Source organism: Carcharhinus amblyrhynchos, chromosome 9, assembly GCF_965287045.1.
Source record: "Carcharhinus amblyrhynchos chromosome 9, sCarAmb.v2.hapA, whole genome shotgun sequence".
NCBI classification, from domain to species: Eukaryota; Metazoa; Chordata; class Chondrichthyes; order Carcharhiniformes; family Carcharhinidae; genus Carcharhinus; species Carcharhinus amblyrhynchos.
Genome location: NC_137332.1, coordinates 49,875,179 through 49,896,421, shown reverse-complemented (window position 1 = coordinate 49,896,421; position 21,243 = coordinate 49,875,179). Strand labels below are relative to the sequence as shown.

Here is a 21,243-nt window from a genome sequence, read left to right as displayed (position 1 = left end):
AACAAACTCAAATTACATCCAGACAAAGAAAAAGGGGACGGCTTCCCAAAAGGAGGGGGGCCGTCCCATCTCAAGTCAATTGAGGATGTAGTGTGCTGTGATACTCTTTGTCACATTCTGCTGCAGTTAATGGTTTATCCTCACCCGTCAACCCAACTAAGTCTTTAATAATTCATTACCCTTCTCAAAAATCCAATTAGTTAGTTAGGACGTTCATATCTTGTTATTTAAAGCAGGCTTCTTTTACATAGAATTACCATTTGGCTCAACACCACACCTGACATTTATGCTTCACTCACGCCACCTCCCATCTTTCCTCATTTAAGCCATCTATTGTAACCATCTATTATTTGCTTGTTTTGCTTCCCCTTAAATGTATCTATATCACTTACTTTAATTATTCCCTGTGATAGCAAGTTCCACATCTTGTCACTCTGAATTCCCTGTTGGATTTCTCGGTGACTATGTTACACTGATGACCTCTAGTTATTCTCTTTCCCACAAGAGGAAGCATTCTCTCTGTATCCACACTATCAAAATCTTTCATAATTTTAAAAACACCCCTTGATCTTTTTTCAAGAGAAAAGAGAGCAACCTGTCAATCTTTTCCTGATATGGCTGGCCATGCATTTCTACCATTATCCTTGTAAAGCTTCTCCATGTTATCTCCAGTAGCTCTACATCCTTCATAGGAAATAGCAACCAAAACTGTACACAGTAGTCTTAAATCTGGTCTAATCAAGGTTCAATACAGGTTTAACGTAACTTCTCTACTTTTGAATTCGATCCCTCTTTAAATGAAACCTTATGCATGAAATTGTGAGGTTTTCTATTCTTTATCATTCTCCAGTGAGCATGCGTGGACATCAGATGAGAACTTATTGAACTTGGCAGTGATGGTCTGTCACAGCCAAATAGATTGATAAGATTGTAGATGGGAGTGGAGTTTCTGGCTGCAAAAAAATGATACTGCCTCCGTGAGAGAAACAATTGTAGAGAGAAACAGTTTATTCTTTTTGATTTCCACACATGGGTTATCATTTAAATATTTTTATGGATGCACTATTTTTAAACAGACTCTTCAGAATTTGCATCCAGCACTCAAACCTATAATGTGCCTGATCAATGAACTGGACCATAAGCATCTGAAGCGCCTTCTCACAGAGATGCTGCTCTTTTATTTTGATTGAAAAAGCACATTCCTGTTGATTTTTCAAACATTCATATTGTCACATGTATTAGTATATAGTGCAAAGTATTGTTTCTTGCATGCTAAACAGACAAAGCATACCATATATAAAGAAGGAAAGGGGAGAGTGCAGAATGTAGTGTTACAGTCATGGCTAGGGTGCAGAGAAAGATCAACTTAATACAAGGTAGGTCCATTCAAAAATCTGATGGCAGTAGGGAAGAAGCTGTTCTTGAGCCGATTGGTACAGAGTTCTACTTCCAAGTGGTTATGATATTTGATTGATTTTTAATCTCAAACTAAAAAATTTTATTTTTTATCTGGACAGGATTGAAAAAGCGTACAAGAAAGGCTTTTGGTATACGGAAGAAAGAAAAAGACACTGATTCGACGTAAGTGTTCAGTTTGAGTAATTTTCTTCTGCAAGATTTACTTGATGAATTGTGCGCTAATCGAATGCTGCTGTTGGCTCTATCTGTTGGTGGACAATTGTTCCAGTCAGTCTAATATGTATGAAATGTCGTAAAGGGAGACATCTGTACACTTAACATTGTCTAAGTCACCTTTCCTTATGTTGTCGTGACTAGATGTAACCTAGTTGCAGATTTTGATTCTTTACGAACATAAAGTTCCACCTTGGTTTGTGAATGAGTTTGGTATTTGTCGGCAGTTCCTCTCAATTTTTTAACATTGTAAGTGCCAGGAAAATAGAAATTGTTGCTGTTGTTAATGTGCTTACTGGAACTAAAATCTATGTTGTCACAAGAGAATCATATTTACACATGTCTGCCTCAGGCTGTCAATGGTCAGGTTATGTAACTAGCTTTTTACAGTGATGTTGGGACAATTTATCCCACTTTGTTATTCAATTTAATTAAGATGCAGAAAATAGGTTTTTCCCATGACATGAGTGGTTCTGTCATCAATTAATTGCTGTGTGATCTTGGACAAATAGAAAGATCAATTTCATGAGTTGTTGTTCCATGCCATGCAACTTTGAGGTGTGTTGACTCCCAGAGGTTTTTTTAGATACAGCAAGTAGTCTTACAACACCAGGTTAAAGTCCAACAGGTTTACTTGATAGCACAAGCTTTCAGAATGCTGCTTCTTCATCAGGTGAGTTCAGGATTTGTTTCACAAATAGGGCATATATGGACACAAACTCAGTTACAAGATAACGATTGGAATGTGAGTCTGAACAGGTAATCAAATCTTTACAGGTGTAGACAATGTGAGTGGAGAGAGGGTTGAAGAGGTGTGAATTGTCAGGGCAGTTAGTGAGATTTTGCAAGCCCAGGCAAGTCATGGGGGTTACATATAGTGTGATATGAATCCAAGATCCTGGTTGGTTTTTTTTAGGTCTCACAGACAAGGAGATGTTTTAAACTTTCCCCAGTGTGAACAGGGCTGTATTACCATGATGTGGTAAGATATTGTCATAAAAACCCATTTGGTTCACTGGTATATTTTAAGGAAGGAAATTGGCCATCAGATTGGCTTACATGTGTCTCCAAATCCACATCAGTATAGTTGACTCCTAACTGCCTTCTGAAATGAAAACAGAAAATACTCAAAATTCTCTGCCAGTCTGGCAGCATGTGTGGAGCGTGAAGCAGAGTTGATGGCTAGAATCTTCTGCTCTCCCCCATTGCAAGTATAGTGGTGGTGGGACATGTAATCAGGCAGGAGGAGTGGTGGATGGAAGCAGGGTCCTGTCTCCACCCCAATTCAGTCCATGGCAGGATGGTCCATGACATTCCCTCCTTGCTGCCACTAAAGGGCCTAATCTCACCATTGCTGGTGCCAATACAGGCTGAAGAGTCTAAAATTGATGGAGGTGGTATTTGATAGGCTTTCTAAAGTTAAAGTTGATAAAGCCCGAGAGCCAAGTGAGATTATCCAAGGATCCTGAAGGAAGTGAAAGTGGAAATTGCTGAAGCACTCACCATATTAGAATCAAAGGTGATGCGAAAGGACTAAAGAATTGTTTTAAAAAGTTATAAAGACAAGCCCAGCAACTAAAGGCTAGTCTGTTGATCTTCAGTGGTGGGGAAGCTTCTAGAATTGATAATTCCATGCAGGTTAATTGTACTTGGTAAATGTGTGTTAATTAAGCAAAGCCAGCATGAATTTAACATGTATAAAACTAACTTGCTGGAATTTTTGCTCTATAAAACTTTTATTAGGCCACATTTGGAACATTGTGTGCAGCTTTGGTTGCCACACTACCAAAAGGACATGAATGCTTCAGACAGAGTGTAAAGAAGGTTTACCCTGGTTGCCTGGTCTAGAGAGTTTTAGATACGAGGCGAGGTTGGATAAACCTGGATTGTTTTCACTGGAAAGATGGAGGCTGTGAGGTGACCTGACACAAAACCTACAAAATTATGAGAGGCAAAGAGAGAGTAGATAGCCAGAGACTTTTTCCCAAGGCAGAAAGGTCAACTGCAAGAAGACACGGGTTCAAGGTTGGATAGGGAAAGTTTAGGGGAATTATGCGTGGAGGGTGCCTGGAACGCACTACAAATGGAAGTGGCGAAAGCAGGCACATGGTCAATTTTCAAGGCGTATCTTGATAGACACATGAATGGGAAATGATCAGAGGGATAGAAACCACATGTGGGCAATAAGTGATGGGTGTAAATAAGGGTTAGGAATTGGTGCAGGCTTGGTGAGCTGAAGGGCCTGTTCTTTGTTCTATGTAATTATGAAAGTTGAAGAGGGTAATGCTGTTGATATGGTGTACATCGACTTCCAAAAGGCATTTGATAATATACAACACAGCAGGCCTGTGGAAAAACCTATAGCTCATGGAATCAAGGAGCTGTAGTAATGTGGACACAAAATTGGTTGAGTGGCAGGTAACAGTTGTCGTTAATGGATGCTTTCTGGAGGTGGGGAGGGTTTGTCGTGGAGTTCCTAGAGGTGAGTGTTGGAATAAAAGCACAATACTGTGGATGTTGGAAATCTTAAATAAAACAAAAAGTGCTGGAAAAGTTCAGCTGATCTGGCAGCATCTGCGGAGAGAGAAGTGTCTGCATTGGAACCATTATTTTTCCTATTATATGTTAATGACCTTAGTACTTAGTATACCAGGCATCATTTTAAAATTTGCAGATAACACTAAACTTGGAAGCATTGTGAACTGTGAGGAAGACAGCGTAGAACTTCAAAGGGATGTAATGAAGTTGGTGGAATGAATGGACAAGTGTCTGACGAAATTCAAAGCAGAGAACAGTGAAGTGATTCATTTTGTTTGGAAGAATGTGGAGAGATGACATAAAATAAATGGTCCAATTCTGAAAGGGATGCAGGAGCAGAGATCCCTAGCTGTACATGTCCACTAATCATTGAGTGTGATGAGATAGGTTGAGAGAATGGTTAATAAAGTATACGGTCAGACTTGCCAAACTCTGGTGCATGATTCCAGTGGGGTTGTGAGGTGGGACATTGTGGTTGGAAGTTTAGAGGCAGCAATGGAGGCCATGGAGCTTAGACTGATTTCTAGCAGTTGTGTAGTCCCTTTAAATCCTTGTTTATTTTTGTTGGTGGTGTAGCCTATTGGCTGAACTCTGAGGACTGATTACTGCTGCAAAAAATGCCTATGAGTAGGTAGGTGCTTGTGAGTACACAACCCCTGTTGCCCTGCACCTCCAACCCCTCTAACTAACTAAAGCACCACCCCCTCTTCCTCCATGCAACAACTGAAGCCTCCCCTACCTAACAGCTGAAACATTTGACGTTCCTCCTCCCAACTCCTCATACCCTCAAAATTTTCACTCTGGGGCCGTATGAAATTAGTGGCATTAATATAGGGTTAAAGTAGGATAACATCAGGAAAATGTTTGGGAAGCATTGGCATACAGCATTATTGGCTTCATGAACAGAGGCATAGAACACAAAAGCAAGGAATTTACGCCAAACTTGTTTAGAACACTGGTTTGGCCTCAGCTGGAATATTGCATCTAATTCTGGGTGCTCCACTTTAGAAAAGATGGATTGGAGAGAGTGCGGACAAGATTCATAAGAATGATTCCAGGAATGAGGAGCTTCAGATGGATTGTGGCAGTTGAGCTTGTTTTCCTTAGAGGAGAAGGTGGAGAGAAGGCTTGAAAAGAGGTATTTAAAATCATGAAGGGCCTGGACAGAGGAGATCGGGAAAAACTGATCTCACTGATGGAAGGGTCAAGAACCAGAGGACATTGGTTTAAGCTAATTAGCCAAAGAAGCAATAGAGACATGAGGAAACAAAAACCCAGCAAATGGTTAAAACCTGGAATGCACTGACAGTGTGCTGGTGGCAGGTTCAGGTGAGGAATCGAAAGGGCATTGGATCATTGTCTGAAAAGCAGAACATGCAGGGCTATGAAGAGAAGACAGGGGAGTGGCACTTGGTAAATTATTGACTTGGAAAGCTGCATAGACACTAAGGTCCATTTGGCCCCCTCCTTCTGTACTATAATAAGTCTGTGATTCTAACAGCACTATAAGTGTACCTGCACCATGGACTGCAACCACTCAAGTATGTGACTCACCATCACCTTGAGGGCAATTGGGGATGGGCAACAAATGTTGGCCATCCTAATGATGCCCATATCCCATCAAAGAATAAAAACAAATATTTGGCTACTTGGGGGGTGGGGGGGGCATCAATCGAGATAATGGGCCTTAGGCCCAGCTCCCATCCAATTCCCTCCCCCCCAAAAAGTGAACAGTTTGGGGGGGAGGGGCTGAGATGGCACTGGAAAGGCCACTTGGAAAGTTTCATTTGCTCCCTATTGCCTGTAAACTTGTTGGCAGGGATCATAAAATTCTGCCCCATGTACCTGTTGGTTAAGGACAAAGATTGAGGTTCCTCCTCCTTTACATTCTGGGTTTCACATCACTGACCCACAGACGCATCATCATGTCCCTGACCACTAATCAAACCTGTGCCATTTCCTAATCTAAGGAGTGTGACTGCCACCTGGATCAAAGTGTTCAGGTAACTCTCCTTCTCCCTATTACTCCACAATGTCTCCACCTTAGACTTTGCCTCAATTATAACTCTTGAGCAGAAGTTCTTCAAGATGTAGAGGCTTAGTGCAGATATGATTGTCCAGTATTTTGATGCTCTCCTTAAATACCACATGCTGCAGTTAAATGCATAAGAATTAGGGGCAGGCCATTTGGCTCCTCGGTGTGACTAGAGTCTTAATGCCTGTTTACTGACTGCCCCCATATAGGACCATCCCCCACAGAGATCGGGTTTCTGCCCCACTGCTGGGGAGATTGGGGAACCCTCCTCCAAGACGCTCCTTTCCCACCCCCTTCAATGGCAACAGTCCCATCTCCCTTTACAGGCTCTGCCCCACACCCATTCAGAGGCATCCTCACACTCTCCCCTTGGAGTTGGGGTAATATATTAGCATGGAGAGAGGATCTGTTAATAGACAGGAAGCAGAGAGTTGGCATAAATGGGACAATTTCAAGTTGGCGGGCAGTGAATAATGGAGTGTTATAAGGGATAGTGCTGGGGCCTCAACTACTTACAATCTATATTAACGACTTAGGTGAAGAGGCAGAAAGTAATGAATCTAAGTTCACTGATGATCTATAGCTAGGTGGGAAGGTAAAAAGTGGGGAGGACATAGAAGCTGCAAAGAGATATAGGCAGGTTAAATGAGTGGCAACAAGGTGACATTATAGTGTAGGGAAGTCTGAAGTTCTTCACCATGGTGGAAAGGCAGTACAGCGAAGGTGCACTAAAGTGGTCCCTGGGCTGAGCGGGTTTTCCTGTGATGCTGAGTAAACCGGAGTTTAGAAGGTTGAGAGGTAATTTCATTGTAACTTACAAAATTTAAAGGGACTTGATAGGGCAGATGTTGCAAGATTCTTTTCTGATGGTTAGGGAATCTTAAACACGGGTATGCAGACTCAGGATATAGGGGCAATAATTTGGGACAGAGCTGAGGAGAAATTACTTCACTCAAAGGGTTTCTCAGCGTTATGGGCCTGATCGGATGAGGATTTTGTCTATCAAGGGTCATCACCATCGGTTCTGCTTTTGGCTGTGGATAGAAACTTCTTCTGCTTCATGGCTTTGCTTCTCTGGGTGTGCAGCATGCAACAACTTACTATAATCTTGTAGACATTGATAGGGCTGCATTGTAAATTAATTGGTGATCTTTCAGGAGATATGGAATGCTGCTACAAGCTATCTAGAGGGCAGTGATCCCTGTTGCCTGTACGTGTCTCATTGCATTTTGAATTGGCTGCTGTTAATGGATGTTTCAGGAGCCAAGGTGAAGAGAGTGGCACAGGTTTCTTGGGAATCATTCTTGCAGTCTTCTTTCTCCATCAATAAATTTTTTGTACTGAGAAATGCCTTTAAATGAAAGCTAACCTGACTGCTGCCTGTGGAGCTTAATTCAATGGTATAAGATTGATCTGATGTTCAGTGACTACCTTGATATTTTTGGAGTCACATCACTTGCTGTTTGTGAAGACTGTGTCATTTTGAATGGATGCATAGATCCATATGGATGCCATCAACAAGATCCTGAACTTTGAAGAATTCCATAATGTGAAAATAGTTCCACTGTCCCTTGATTCTGTTGCTGAGTTTTTCATGGAAAATGTGAGAGATTGTGAATAATTCATTAGCCACCATGTGAATTACAGAGTGACGTATGTTTCAGTTGTACCTTGTGCTAGCTTGGAATAGTCTGAAGTTAGGAAGTGGAAGACGGTGATGATATTCACTGTCATTGGCAGTACCCTCCCTGAGATGGAGGTTGTTTGCGGTTCAGTGTGGAACAGATGGTACAATTCTGCAGAAGCTTCCCCAACATTTTCAGGCATTTCCGTGTCTGGGTCTAAAGACATAGCTGTGGAAGTAAGGGCAGGTTTCTGTCATCCATTCTTTAGTACTTTTCTTTATCCTTCAAATAAAACAAGTGCACAAACTATTGGAATGCCTATTCCCAAAAAATCACCATCAAAGCCAAAGATATAGCACACTTCCATGGATACCAGAATGCAAAAGTTAAATGTCCTTTCTAAACTTCCAGTCAGTCCAAAATGAGTGTGTCAGTCTGCATACATTTGACAAGAAAATGTGGAAGCAGAATATTAAAATGAAGTTCTTATTTCAAACAAAAGCATCTTATACTTGCACAAAGTAAATAATAGATCATTACTCAAAAAGATGAATATCAAACCTATTTATGAGTCCTAAGTGTCCTTTGCAACTCTTCATCACTGGCCAAAGAAATTGTGAAATTTAACCTACCATTACATTACCCATGACAGTGTAATCATTGTAATATTCAGCGACTGGCACTCCCAGTAGAGAGGAACCAAATGTTATCTTTCCTGGGTCAACAACCTTTTTCACATGAAGAACCTAGAAGAAGGACCAAATCCAAATGAAAGTCAGTACTAGAACCAGAGGGCACAACTTCAGGCTAAAGGGATGATCCTTTAAAACAGAGATGAGGAAGAATTTCTTCAGCCAGAGTGGTGAATCTGTGGAACTTCTTGCTGCAGAAGGCTGTGAAGGCCAGGTCATTGAGTGTCTTTAAGACAGAGATAGATAGGTTCTTGATTAATAAGGGGATCAGGTTTTATGGGGAAAAGGCAGAAGATTGGAGACAAGAAAAATGTAAACCATGATTGAATGGCGGAGCAGACTCAATGGGCCGAGTGGCCTAATGCTGCTCCTGTGTCTTATGGTCTGAGAGAAGATGCCCTTTTAAGAAGTATTTAATAATCATTTCCAATTTTTAACCAATCCATATTATTATTGTGACCAAAAAGTTAAATTGTAATTTTTATGGCATAGGATTTAGGAATTTAATCAGGAATCGGAGTCTATAAGTCCAGCTATTCATAATGAGTATTATTTGTTTAATGTTAATTAAATGAATCAGATTCTGTTTTTATTACGTGGGGTTATAGAATCTTTCATGATTTTGTCTCATGATGTTGAGATTTTTTTACTCCATCTAACCACGGTTATGAATTGCTTGATAGAGCAGACGCAGCACGGTTTCGTTAAGGGGAAGTCGTGTCTGACAAATTTATTGGAGTTCTATGAGGATGTGTCTAGGGCGGTGGATAGAGGAGAGCCGGTGGATGTGGTCTTTCTTGAATTTCAGAGGGCGTTTGACAAGGTGCCTCACAAGAGGTTATTGCAGAAGGTAAGGGGGCATGGAGTTGGGGGTAGGGTGTTAGCGTGGATAGAGGATTGGTTGTCAAATAGGAGGCAGAGAGTGGGGGTTAATGGGTGCTATTCGGATTGGCGGTTGGTGACTAGTGGAGTGCCCCAGGGGTCGGTGCTGGGGCCTCAGCTGTTTACCATTTATATAGATGATCTGGAGGAGGGAACCGAGTGTATGGTGTCGAAATTTGCTGATGACACCAAGATTGGGGGAACGGCAAATTGCGCGGAGGGTGGTGAGAGTCTACAGAAGGATCTAGATAGGCTGGGCGAATGGGCCAGGAAATGGCAAATGGAATTTAATGTTGGCAAGTGCGAGGTGGTCCACTTTGGTAGGAATAATGGTAGGAAGGACTATTACTTACGTGGCGAAAAACTGCAGCAGGCGACGGTGCAGAGGGACCTCGGGGTCCTTGTGCATGAGTCGCAAAAACCCAGCTTGCAGGTGCAGCAGGTGGTCAGGAAGGCAAATGGGATGCTGGCCTTCATAGCGAGGGGGATTGAATGTAAAAGTAGGGAGGTCTTGCTGCGGCTGTATAAGGCATTGGTGAGGCCGCAGCTGGAGTACTGTGTGCAGTTTTGGCCGCCGTACTCACGCAAGGATATTTTGGCCTTGGAGGGAGTGCAGAGGAGGTTTACTAGGCTGATACCGGAGTTGAGGGGGTTGAGCTATGAGGAGAGGCTGAATAAACTAGGCTTGTACTCGTTAGAGTTTAGAAGAATGAGGGGAGATCTCATTGAGACATATAAGATGATGAATGGGATGGATAGGATAGAGATGGAGAGACTCTTCCCGCTCAGAAAGGACAGTAGGACTAGGGGGCATAGCCTCAAGATAAAGGGGGGGTGGTTTAGAACAGAGTTGAGGAGGAACTTCTTCACTCAAAGGGTGGTGAATCTCTGGAATTCTCTGCCCGTTGAAGTGGTGGAGGCTGCCTCGCTAAATATTTTTAAGACACGGGTTGATGGGTTTTTGATAAGAGAGGGGATTAAGGGTTATGGGGAGAGGGCGGGAAAGTGGAACTGAGCCATGACAGATCAGCCATGATCTTATTGAATGGCGGGGCAGGCTCGAAGGGCTAGATGGCCTACTCCTGCTCCCATTTCTTATGTTCTTATGCTCCTGAACATCACCATTCAATCTTGCTTTTCAGTTCAAAAACAGACTTGAGGCCTGATTTTTACGTTTCAGTGGTGGCGGCAAGCAAGAGGTGGTAGTAGATTGACTGTCTTCCCTGACTTCAATGGGAAGGAAGGTCTGGCTGGATGTCTAACCTAACGGCTGATCTACTATTGCATTTTATCACAAGTGCCCACGGGTAAAATCCGCCCTTTGACTGCAAAGGTTAGGCCCAATCAATGAGTAATATGTGGCTGTAGAGTTAAATCATTACAAATACAAACCATGTGTACTATGATTGGCTACCAAGGTATTGCTGTTTCATTGTCTGCTGATGAATACTTCTGAGACTATTTGTGCACATTTAATAAAATAAACCTTAACAATATTTAATAAAGGATATTCCCATAATCTACCCTCCTCAACATGCAGGCTTTTGAAACCCAAGCCTACACCTGCAATGATGTACCTTATCTTCTCTCTTACAAATGTTTAACTCTATGCCCCTTAGAATGGGCCTTGACCATTCACATTTCTCAATTGAATAACAAAACAGAACAGACTAGTTCTGGTTAGGAGTTGCCTGTCTGCACCTGAGATGATGATAAGATGGGTATTCAGCATCTAACAGTATTTATTCTGTAAAGTTAATACAAATTAATCAGTGCTTGAGTTCAATGAGGTAGAGTTTTATTTTGATTGGATTTTTAACTTCATCCCTATTACTATATTAGCTCCAGATGTGAGTGGAAGTATGTCATATAATGCTCAGGTTCCTGTTCCTTGCATTTCTTTTGTTTAACTTCTAAATTCCAAATGCACTTTTCCATCTATTTGCAATCCTGCTGAAAGATTGGATTTATGCTTCATGGTTTAGTGTAGTTTCAGCTTTAACAGTTGCTGAAGTTCAAGATAGTGCTGACATTCTTTTGAAGAAAAAGGCTTTTCATGTGTTTGCTGGTTTTGGTAGTGCAATGCTCCAACTTGAAAAAACTTTGAACAATGATTGCTTGGATTGACTAGCTGCAGCCCTTTTTGTTTCAGTGCTGAGCTTTAGGGTTGCAAAAGTACTTGATATCGGCTGTTGTGGTCTTTAAAGCTAAAGTTCATTTGTTAGTCTTACAAGTAGGTTTATATTAACACTGCAATGAAGTCATTGGGAAAAACCTTTAGTCGTCATACTCTGATGCTTTTTGGGGGCCATGGAGGAGAATTTAGCATGGCCAGTGCACCTAACCAGCATACCTTTCAGACAGTGGGAGGAAATCAGAACACCCGGAGGAAACCACACAGACACGGGGAGAACATGTAGGCTCTGCACAGACAATGATCCAAGGCAGAAATTGAACCTGGGTCACTGCCAGTGAGGCAGCTGTGCCAACCACTGAGCCAACTGTGCCACCTCTGATTCTTTAGTTATGATTCTTCTGTATTAAGTATTTTGTTCCCCTTGTCAGAGTGAGTTCAGAGGCCAATTTAATGTAATATTAACACGGGCACTGGTGCAGTTACAGACAGGAACATCATAGCCAATGATATCCTGGCTGGCTGATTTCCCTAATTCATTTAAAAATCTAAAATATCTAGCATGGATAATCTTTAATTCAGGAGGATTCACAATGTCATTAAAACCAGAAGTAGTCAAGGATGGGGGTAAATGTCAAATATGAAACCAAAGAACTGCTCATTAAAATACAGAATTAATATAGAAAAAGCAATAACTGAAAATACAGATTAAGGTGTTACAATGCTTCGTTATTTAAACGTCAGTGGAGTACAGCCAGGTCTGTATGCCTTTGCTCTTGTATCAGCAAGTTCCTGGAAAACTCCATCTGAATTGTCCCTCAGGTCCCTTCGCTTTACACCTGGCTCAATAAAGGGATGACAATTATTATCCCTTTCCCAGCTCTTCATCCGATGGAAGATCTATTAGTTTTGGAGGTGGGGGAGAGGGCATAATGGGTTGGGAAATGGAGTTGACCTCTGGTGAGATTCTGACTAGATTTTGTCCGAATGTGTCACTTAGACTTCCTCACATTCTTCAAGATTTGAGTCTACAAACAATGGCTCATTCCTCCATGTCAGTCCTGGGATTGTTTCTTTCAGCCTGAACTCATCTCAGCAATACACATGCATCTTGGAGGTTGGTTAGGTCAGTTGGCTAAACAGCTGGTTTGTGACACAGAGCAATGTCAACAGCACAGGTTCAATTCCTGCCTCGTCTGAGGTCTGGTGACCCTCAGATTAAATCATCACCAATCTGGCCTCCTCCTCAAGGGGCAGAGCAATATGGTCATCTGGTACTATGCCGACTTTACCTTTTATATACACGTATCTCTTTATATTTATAAATATAGCCCATATTTCTGTATAGGAATATACTTGGGGAGGCAATTTGTTAAATTGGCCTACAATAATTGATGAAAGCGTGTAATCCAGCAAAATAACAAAAAATACTGAACTCAAAAATAACCTTGAAACTAAATCTGGATGAGTGTGAAATGTTCAGCTATTGTATTTTAATAATCATACAGGTTTACAGATTGAGTTGATACCAGGGCCAGGATTCTTCCCAAAAACTTAGTGCCAACAGGTGGGAGATTATTCTGCCTATTTTTTTGGGCATACTTCGTTTTGTGAATCTCTGGCATTCTGTGCTCCATAGAATGCCTCAGATGGATTCACGCCAGTAAGGGGGAGACAGGGCCTCATCCTGCTGGAGAAGCCAGCAGCAGAGTGCACAACAGGCCGCTGTGCATGCGCTGAACTGTCAGTGGGAAGCTCTGCACATGCACACGGCCCTCTTCCCCTCCTCCATCACCAGCCTCCTGATTGCTGGCCTTCTTCTCCCCATCACAGGTCTCCTTCTCCTGCTGGTCCCTTTCTCCCAATCTCTGGCTTCCAAAACCAACCCTTCCACTCTTATGGCTGACCAGCAGGCTGATCACACCTGACCCTTATTGATGGGTTCCCCCGCTGTTGGGACTTCTGCTGGTGGGGACAGAGGGAAGCGCTAGCGGAGTCCTGGGCTCACTAATCATATTGAACTTGAAATTTAAATACAGTAATCAGCCCCGCACCCATTTCCAGTGCAAGGCTGATTACATCAGAAAACATGGCCGTGGAGACTTGTGATCAGCTGGATGCCAGTCGTGAACCTTGCTACAGGTCCCTTGCTGATATCTTTCCAAGTGTATTTCTGATCTCTCCAACTTGCATAGTTAAAACATTTTAGAGGTTACCAACAGAATGTTATCAGACACTGGGAGTTAGGAATTTTTTTTTAAATTTGGACTTAGAAGTTTCTCTAACTCCTGACACCATTGTAATGACATCATCACACAGCTTGCACCAGCACAGATAAATCTTACATTTGGTGTCAGCATTCACAGTGAAAGCACTCTGGGGCTTCCTGAGGTCAGGAAAGGTGATATATGAATGCAAATCTCTTCTTCCTTTTTAAATGAAGGCAGCATCCTCTTTGCAATTTATCCTGAAGCAAAATGCAGTTGTGGTAAACATTTCTGCTTTGCTGTGAGATTTAATGAGGTTCTCCATCTGCCGTTACTAGTGTATCGTGCGTTTTAGCAGATCAACCCACTTCATGCCAACCCAAAGACTGGGTAGTGTTAAATCAGTTTAATTTCATTATGCTCTAACATTTTACATCAAATTATAATACACCAAATTATTATGCAATATGTGAATCTTGTGGCCGTTAAAGTTAATTGATGCCACTAAAAACAAATGATATTTATTCTTGTTTTGAGGAGATGAATGCACAATAAAGCACCCTCTATTCTACTCAGGAATTAATTTTGGCTCCGATCTCCAGGCTCATGACAGCATGCCCACCTGCGTCAGTTTGACATTTTTCACATCATGCATCTTCTCTGAATGAGATTGTCAGTTCATGCCAATTAGTACAAAATTAGGAATGGTTTTATGCCATGCACTCATCCTCATTAGGAAGGTACTCTTCAAAATCCTTGTGTGGGGTAAGGGTGTCTGTTTTGCAAAAGACAGTGTCAGCCACCCAAAGCAGAACAATACTACAATTACAAAACAGTATGCTACAAAAATAATGTAAATCAACAAATACAGAAAATATAGACTATAGAATGTTTGAGATGTGGTATACTCAGCCACAGATATAAATCTGATAAACTCTGTTGCCACCTGGAATCTCACCACATGCATTTTGGCTACTTGAACGCGTTTGGATTCATAGAGCGCAGTTTGATAACCTGTGCACAGTAACTGAGCTAAGATTGATTAAAGTCTTTTCACGGAAGCTTTCATGATATGATTAATATTTGAACTCCTCTACATTTGCTAGAAAATAGGTTGTATTCATAATTTTAAAAAAAGATATATCCACAGATCGTAACTGTCACATGAAATCATTTTTATTGCAATCACTAATTGGTAAAAATAATGACTAACATTGTCCCAGGTGATGCATAGTCTTAATAAGCCAGCTGCAATATTCCAATGCACATGGTCTGTCTTCTTACAAAGTTAATACACTATTGTTCATTAATTCCGTGAAATGAATTACTCTCACTTACCATGCAGTGCAGAAAGTAAAAAAATAAGCTTTTAAGAAGTGAATTGGGGAACCTCTAGAGTATTCAGTGTGGAAGCACAGAAGTGGCATCAGCTGTTCAGTCAGTTGCTTTTGCTAATGTCAGTTCTTCTGGTTGAAACCACAGAAGCGACTGTCAGGGAGTTTTTATATTGATCTCAATCGTGCGTTCCATAGAAGTTGACGCAGCTATCTTTGGTCTTGTTGGGACTCCTCCTAGACAGCAACTCAATATATTACCAATGGGGAAATGTGAACTTACACAAGGGGGTGTAAATACAAAATACGTCATTCAGAAATATCCCCATTTGATAGTATAGTCACAATAGTCATTTTGTGACTATATACAAAAAACATTGAGTGTGCGTGATGCAGGATTGATATTTTTTTAACGAGCACTGCAGCCTTCTCAGTGGTCACAAAGCTATAGATGAGGTTGGAACAAAGTTGTGTGCTGATAAAAATGATTGATCCTAAATAGAAGTAAATAACAAAATGTTGATTGTACCCAATTGTTAAAATGACTCTTTGATCATGAATTTTATCGCCCTGCCTGTCACAGGAATTGGAGTGGGTGAGGGGTGGACCATGATAAGGCCTGTTGGCCTCCAGTGGGATTTTACAGTTTTGAGATGAGTGAGGCCATAAAATCCCACCCCCATCTCTTCAATATGCAGAGTTTGATGAATGATAAATGTTTGGATGGAAATCTTGAATCTGTATACAAATCAAAGGATTCCAATTTATTTTATTCCTGGGATGTGGGCCAACATTTATTGCCATCCCTAATTGCTATCGCAATGGTGATGAGCTACCTTCATGAACCACCGCACTCCATGTGATGTAGGTACACCCACCGTGCTGTTAGGGAGGGAGTTCTAGGATTTTAACCCAATGAATATGAATGTATGGTGATGTATTTCCAAGTCAGGATGGTGAGTAACTTAGATGGAAACTTTTAGATGGTGATGTCACATGTGTCTGCTGCCCTTACCCTTATGGGTGCTGGTGGTTTTGAGTTTGGAAGGTGCTGTTGACAGGGCCTTGGTGACTTCCTGCAATGCATCTCTGTAGATGGTACACACTGCTGCCAATGTGTCAGTGGTGGAGGGAGTTAATGCCAAAGTGATGCCAATCAAGTGGGCTACTTTGTCCTGGATAGTGTTGAACTTCTTGAATGTTGTTGGAGCTGCATCCATCCAGGCAAGTGGAGAGTATTCCAACACATTCCTGACTTATGCCAAGTAAATTGTGGACAGGCTTTAGCGAGTCAGGTGAGTTGCTTGCTGCAGGATTCCTAGCCTCTGATCTGCTCTTATAGCCACAGTACTTAAATGGCCATCCACAAACATCTTCATTTGTGCCAGGTATGACCCCCAACCAGTGCATGGTTTTCCCTTTGAATCCAATTTTACTGGGTCTCCTTAATGTCACACTCAGTCAAATGTGGCCTTGATATCAAGGACAGTCATTCTCGCCTCACCTGTGGAATTCAACTGTTTTGACCATGCTTGAAGCAAGGCTATAATGAGGTCAGGAGCTGAGTTGCTCTGGTGGAACCCAAACTGAACATCAGTGAGCAGGTTATTGCTAAACAAGTGCCACTTGTTAGCATTGTTCTTGACTTCTTCCATCACTTTCCTGATGAATAAATCACAATGGAGTGGAAGTGGATAATGTCAAGAAAACACACAGAATGGATTATGGCTCTTTCTCTCCCTGGTCTGAGTTCTCTGAGAACCTGAACTGGGTTACTTTGTGCATTAAAATTTGGAAGCTGCTGACTAATCTATCACACCGAAGCTTATGAAGAGTTGGAGTGCTGTGATGCAGATGCCATGCATGTATAAATCCTGTACAATAGATATTCCTCTTCATCTCTCTAGCAGGATGAGAAGTGACTCATACAAAAGTTGGAAAGTGCTAGCAGCTTGCCAATATTTCATCCAAGTGTTATTAGCATAGATGGTGGATGTTTGAAAGTTATTCAGCTTTGACAGACATCACAAACAAAGTTGTTCCTTTCCTTACTCATTGTTTAAACACCTTGTGCAATTTTCAAGGAGAAATCTCATGAGATGTTGGTGCTGCTGTTGGAATTGCTGATCCCCAACATGGGTTGAGCCTGGAAATGTCACAATTTTAGGTTTTTGTCCTTCAAAGCCATCTTTCATAACAGGAAGACAGGGTGGTAATCAGTACTAAACATAAGTGCAAGTTAAATGAGTTCTGAAAATATCTCATAATTATGGAAACAACTTTAAACAGTTAGATTTATTTTATATTTATTGTTTGCCATCTCAATGACCGCAATTTAAACTTCAAGTGGCAAGGGCACTTGCCATTCAGCCAGTGGGCACTCTTCAAATATGAAAATCAGGCTGTGATTATGTCAACTGGGCCTGATCAGCCATTTTAATCTGCAGCCTGAGATAGGGAGCAGGATTGGCCATTCAAAACAAGCCAACAACAGCAGCCAGGAGATACCCAGCAAAGTTAGTTTTTTAAAATCCTCCAGGTTTCGCAACAAAAATACAGGCATTTTCCTGATTGGGATTCCTCTCCAAGTGTAATAGCTTGATTTTAATGACAGCTGATTCGTGCCCACTTGACAGCACTCTTATCACCCATTTCCATCTTGTATTATTCCCTTCTCAGTGGTAACCTCATCTCTTGAGTGTTGTGGGTTCTTGTCCTATTCCACAGATTTAAAATCTAGACTGACACTTCATTCCATGTAATCGAGTTTTTTTCTTTGTTTCTTGGGAGCCTGCAGGCTCACTTTTCGTTGTATTTGTATTTGTGCATTATACAATGACAATAAAATTGAATTGAATAAAAACAGAAAATGCTGGATAATCTCTACAGGTTTTGCAGTGTCTGTGGAGAGAGACGGATTTAACATTTCAGATCTAAATTATCCTTCCATGTATGTCTTGCTTCACTGAGCTGGTACTCAAAGCTGTTGCTTTTTCTACTCTTGCCCTCCATCAAAGGGAAGACACAATAATGGCACCATTAAACATAGAGTAGTTCAATAAAACTATCTTCCGCTCCACATGGAGAAGTATTTGGCTTCCATTTGGCAGCTGTGTTCAGTTACATAATTGAAATTAATATGTAAGGAATGCCTGAATCCTATTGCCTGTTACAGCATTTTGAAGGGTCATCAGGACTTTGGTGTTCAGTTAAAATGTCAGTGAGTAGCAGAGATCTGCAGGCTCACTGGATAGGAAACTGCAGTACAGCCCTACTGGCCTTTACAGAAGTGTATCTCAAAAGCCTCCTGGCAGTAGAGAAGGTAGTATTACAAATTTGTCTTTCTCCAGTTGTGGTTATAAAGCTTTATATGCATTTTGCTTTTGGCCAAATATTTCACTTTTATCAATCCGAGGCTCTGAAGACTGAAACGTCTTTCCATTCAGGACTCCCGAGGGCACAATGTTTGTTCTTGGGTTCCAGTTCTGCAGCTGGGATGAAATGGAGTTTGAAAGCAAGAGATGTTGGCTGTAGGACTCCTTAAGGCTACTTGGGAGATGCAGGTCAACTACGTGAGTGCCTCCAGAAGTCCTATCTAACTAGGACAATAGGTGGGCTCCTAAATCTGGAAGGCCAATAGAAGGCTGTCTAGCACTAAAGAATTGGCAGTTGTACCCTCCTTGCCCGCTGCTGTGGTGTAAAGGAAGGTGAGAGGGTGCTTCCATACCAGGTCACTAACATAAATAGGAAAATCCTAGGATTAGAAACATTGAACAGGAGATGGAAAGGCCCCCAGCATAGAAAGAATTTGCATGGTCGCTTCTGTACTGGGAGTCTGGCACCATTTTAGCCAATCTCATGGCTCAATGGTACTTAGTACGCCAATTGGAAAGTCCAAACAACATTTAGAAGCATTGAAACTAAAAGCAGGAGTAGGCCATTTTGATCATGGCTGATCATCGAATTCAATATCCTGATTCTCCCTTCCTCCCATATTCCTTGATCCCTTTAACCCCAAGAGCTATGTCTAATTTCTCCTTGAAATCAGACAATGCTCTGGCCTCAATTACATTCTGCGGCCATGAATTTCACACATTCGCCACCCTGTGGGTTAAGAAATTTCTCCTCAGCTCAGTCCTGAAACTATGTCCCTATTTGAATCATGCTCTTGATTAAGCCCTCAAGGGGTTTCCCTGTCGGGGCCGGTCAGTTAACAGTTAAGTTCTGCCATCATCTGGCCCCCTACAGTGTAATTTAGAAGCAGGAATATGCTGTGCATCTGACCTAATGGAATTACCCTCCTGTGTTTGGGGCACTGCACCCACCTGCAAGGGCCCTTGAAAATTCTGCTCCCATTTCAGTATTAAGTGCATTACTCCTACTAGCATAGACCACTCACACACACTAAAGTTCAGTTCATTTTTCCCCAACCGTATGAAGAATGCTACCAATGCAGAACATTTCTTTTTACGTTCTTTGACTTCTCCAAGTTAGACACCAATTTTAGGATTAACATTCTTCAAGCTGTTTGAATTCAATGAGAAGGCGATGGACATTCGGAGGGGGACAAGGCTAATGCAACACAGTGACACAGTTAACGCTTACTTTAGTCCTGGTGCCATTCTAAAATGTGTCTCTGAAAGTTAGAGAAAGCCCAGTTGCAAATGGGGAATGGTAAGAATTTGCTTTGCTAAGCAGCACTTTGTGTTCGAAGATTCACCAAGGGCTAGAGCATTTACAAGTTGATCATTCAGTAAAGCAGATCAATCCTCATTAAGGAATGAAGAAACTCACTGAAAAAGTGCAGTTTGGTGCATAGCCATTGGATCCTGTTAACTGACCTGAACAGCAAGGAAGATCATACTTCGGGGAGCTGATGGGCTGTAATCCCACAAGATGCACTGACACTTTAATCTAGAACTTGTATTGAATAACTAATCATGCACTCTCTCTTTGGGTCCAGTCCAAAAAATAACAACCAAACTGGGTTCACATGAGGAAAGTGCAAATACAGTGTACGAAATTGGGCAGAGTATATCCTGCTTCCTTCTGAGCAAATCTCTTTAAATTGGGAAGATATTCAGATCTGTATTTAATTTGTGCGAAGCCTGAGTCTGTCAGCACATCAAAATTTTCTCCAATTATGTGGAGCCATTAGACGGAAGTATTACGCTGTCAAAGATGGATAAGAAGTTCTTATCAGTTACACTTGTTAAATTACTGATTACTCAAAAAAGTGAGAATGAGCACCATCACAAGAGGGGTGTTGTTGACGGGTTTGGTTTGTTCCTGTTAACTGAAGTTTCACAAAATCGCGCACAGCAAAATCACATGATTGACAGCCAGTAAATTCTGCAAAAAAGAAATTAAAACAGGAAAATAACACTTTCAGTTTAATCCGGTGGGAATGGTTCCTAACTCCTTTCAATAAGACCTGGGTAAGATGTACCGATACTCGGCTGAGGATTTTGCAGCTACAGAGGAGTTACATAAGAACATAAGAACATAAGAAATAGGAGCAGGAGTAGGCCATCTAGCCCTTCGAGCCTGCCCCGCCATTCAATAAGATCATGGCTGATCTGTTATGGCTCAGTTCCACTTTCCCGCCCTCTCCCCATAACCCTTAATCCCCTCTCTTATCAAGAACCCATCAACCTGCTTCTTAAAAATATTTAGCGAGGCAGCCTCCACCACTTCAACGGGCAGAGAATTCCAGAGATTCACCACCCTTTGAGTGAAGAAGTTCCTCCTCAACTCCGTTCTAAACCGCCTCCCCTTTATCTTGAGGCTGTGCCCCCTAGTCCTACTGTCTTTTTTGAGCGGGAAGAGTCTCTCCACCTCTATCCTATCCATCCCATTCATCATCTTATACGTCTCAATGAGATCTCCCCTCATTCTTCTAAACTCTAACGAGTACAAGCCTAGTTTATTCAGCCTCTCCTCATAGCTCAATCCCCTCAACTCCGGTATCAGCCTAGTAAACCTCCTCTGCACTCCCTCCAGGGCCAAAATATCCTTGCGCAGGTGCGGCGCCCAAAACTGCACACAGTACTCCAGCTGCGGCCTCACCAATGCCCTATACAGCTGCAGCAAGACCTCCCTACTTTTATATTCAATCCCCCTCGCTATGAAGGCCAGCATCCCATTCGCCTTCCTGACCACCT

General features: G+C 41.8%; 1 protein-coding gene across 6 annotated transcripts in view; it reads left to right on the top strand.

The window, feature by feature from the left end:
• sgip1a (SH3GL interacting endocytic adaptor 1a) overlaps positions 1-21,243 on the top strand; it is a 194,875-nt gene that overhangs the window by 55,614 nt on the left and 118,018 nt on the right. For all 6 annotated transcript variants that reach the window (XM_080195591.1, XM_080195594.1, XM_080195595.1 and 3 more), the window contains one exon: positions 1,518-1,581. In XM_080195591.1, coding sequence (XP_080051717.1) covers positions 1,518-1,581 — 64 coding nt within the window. The remainder of the gene's footprint in view (positions 1-1,517; positions 1,582-21,243) is intronic.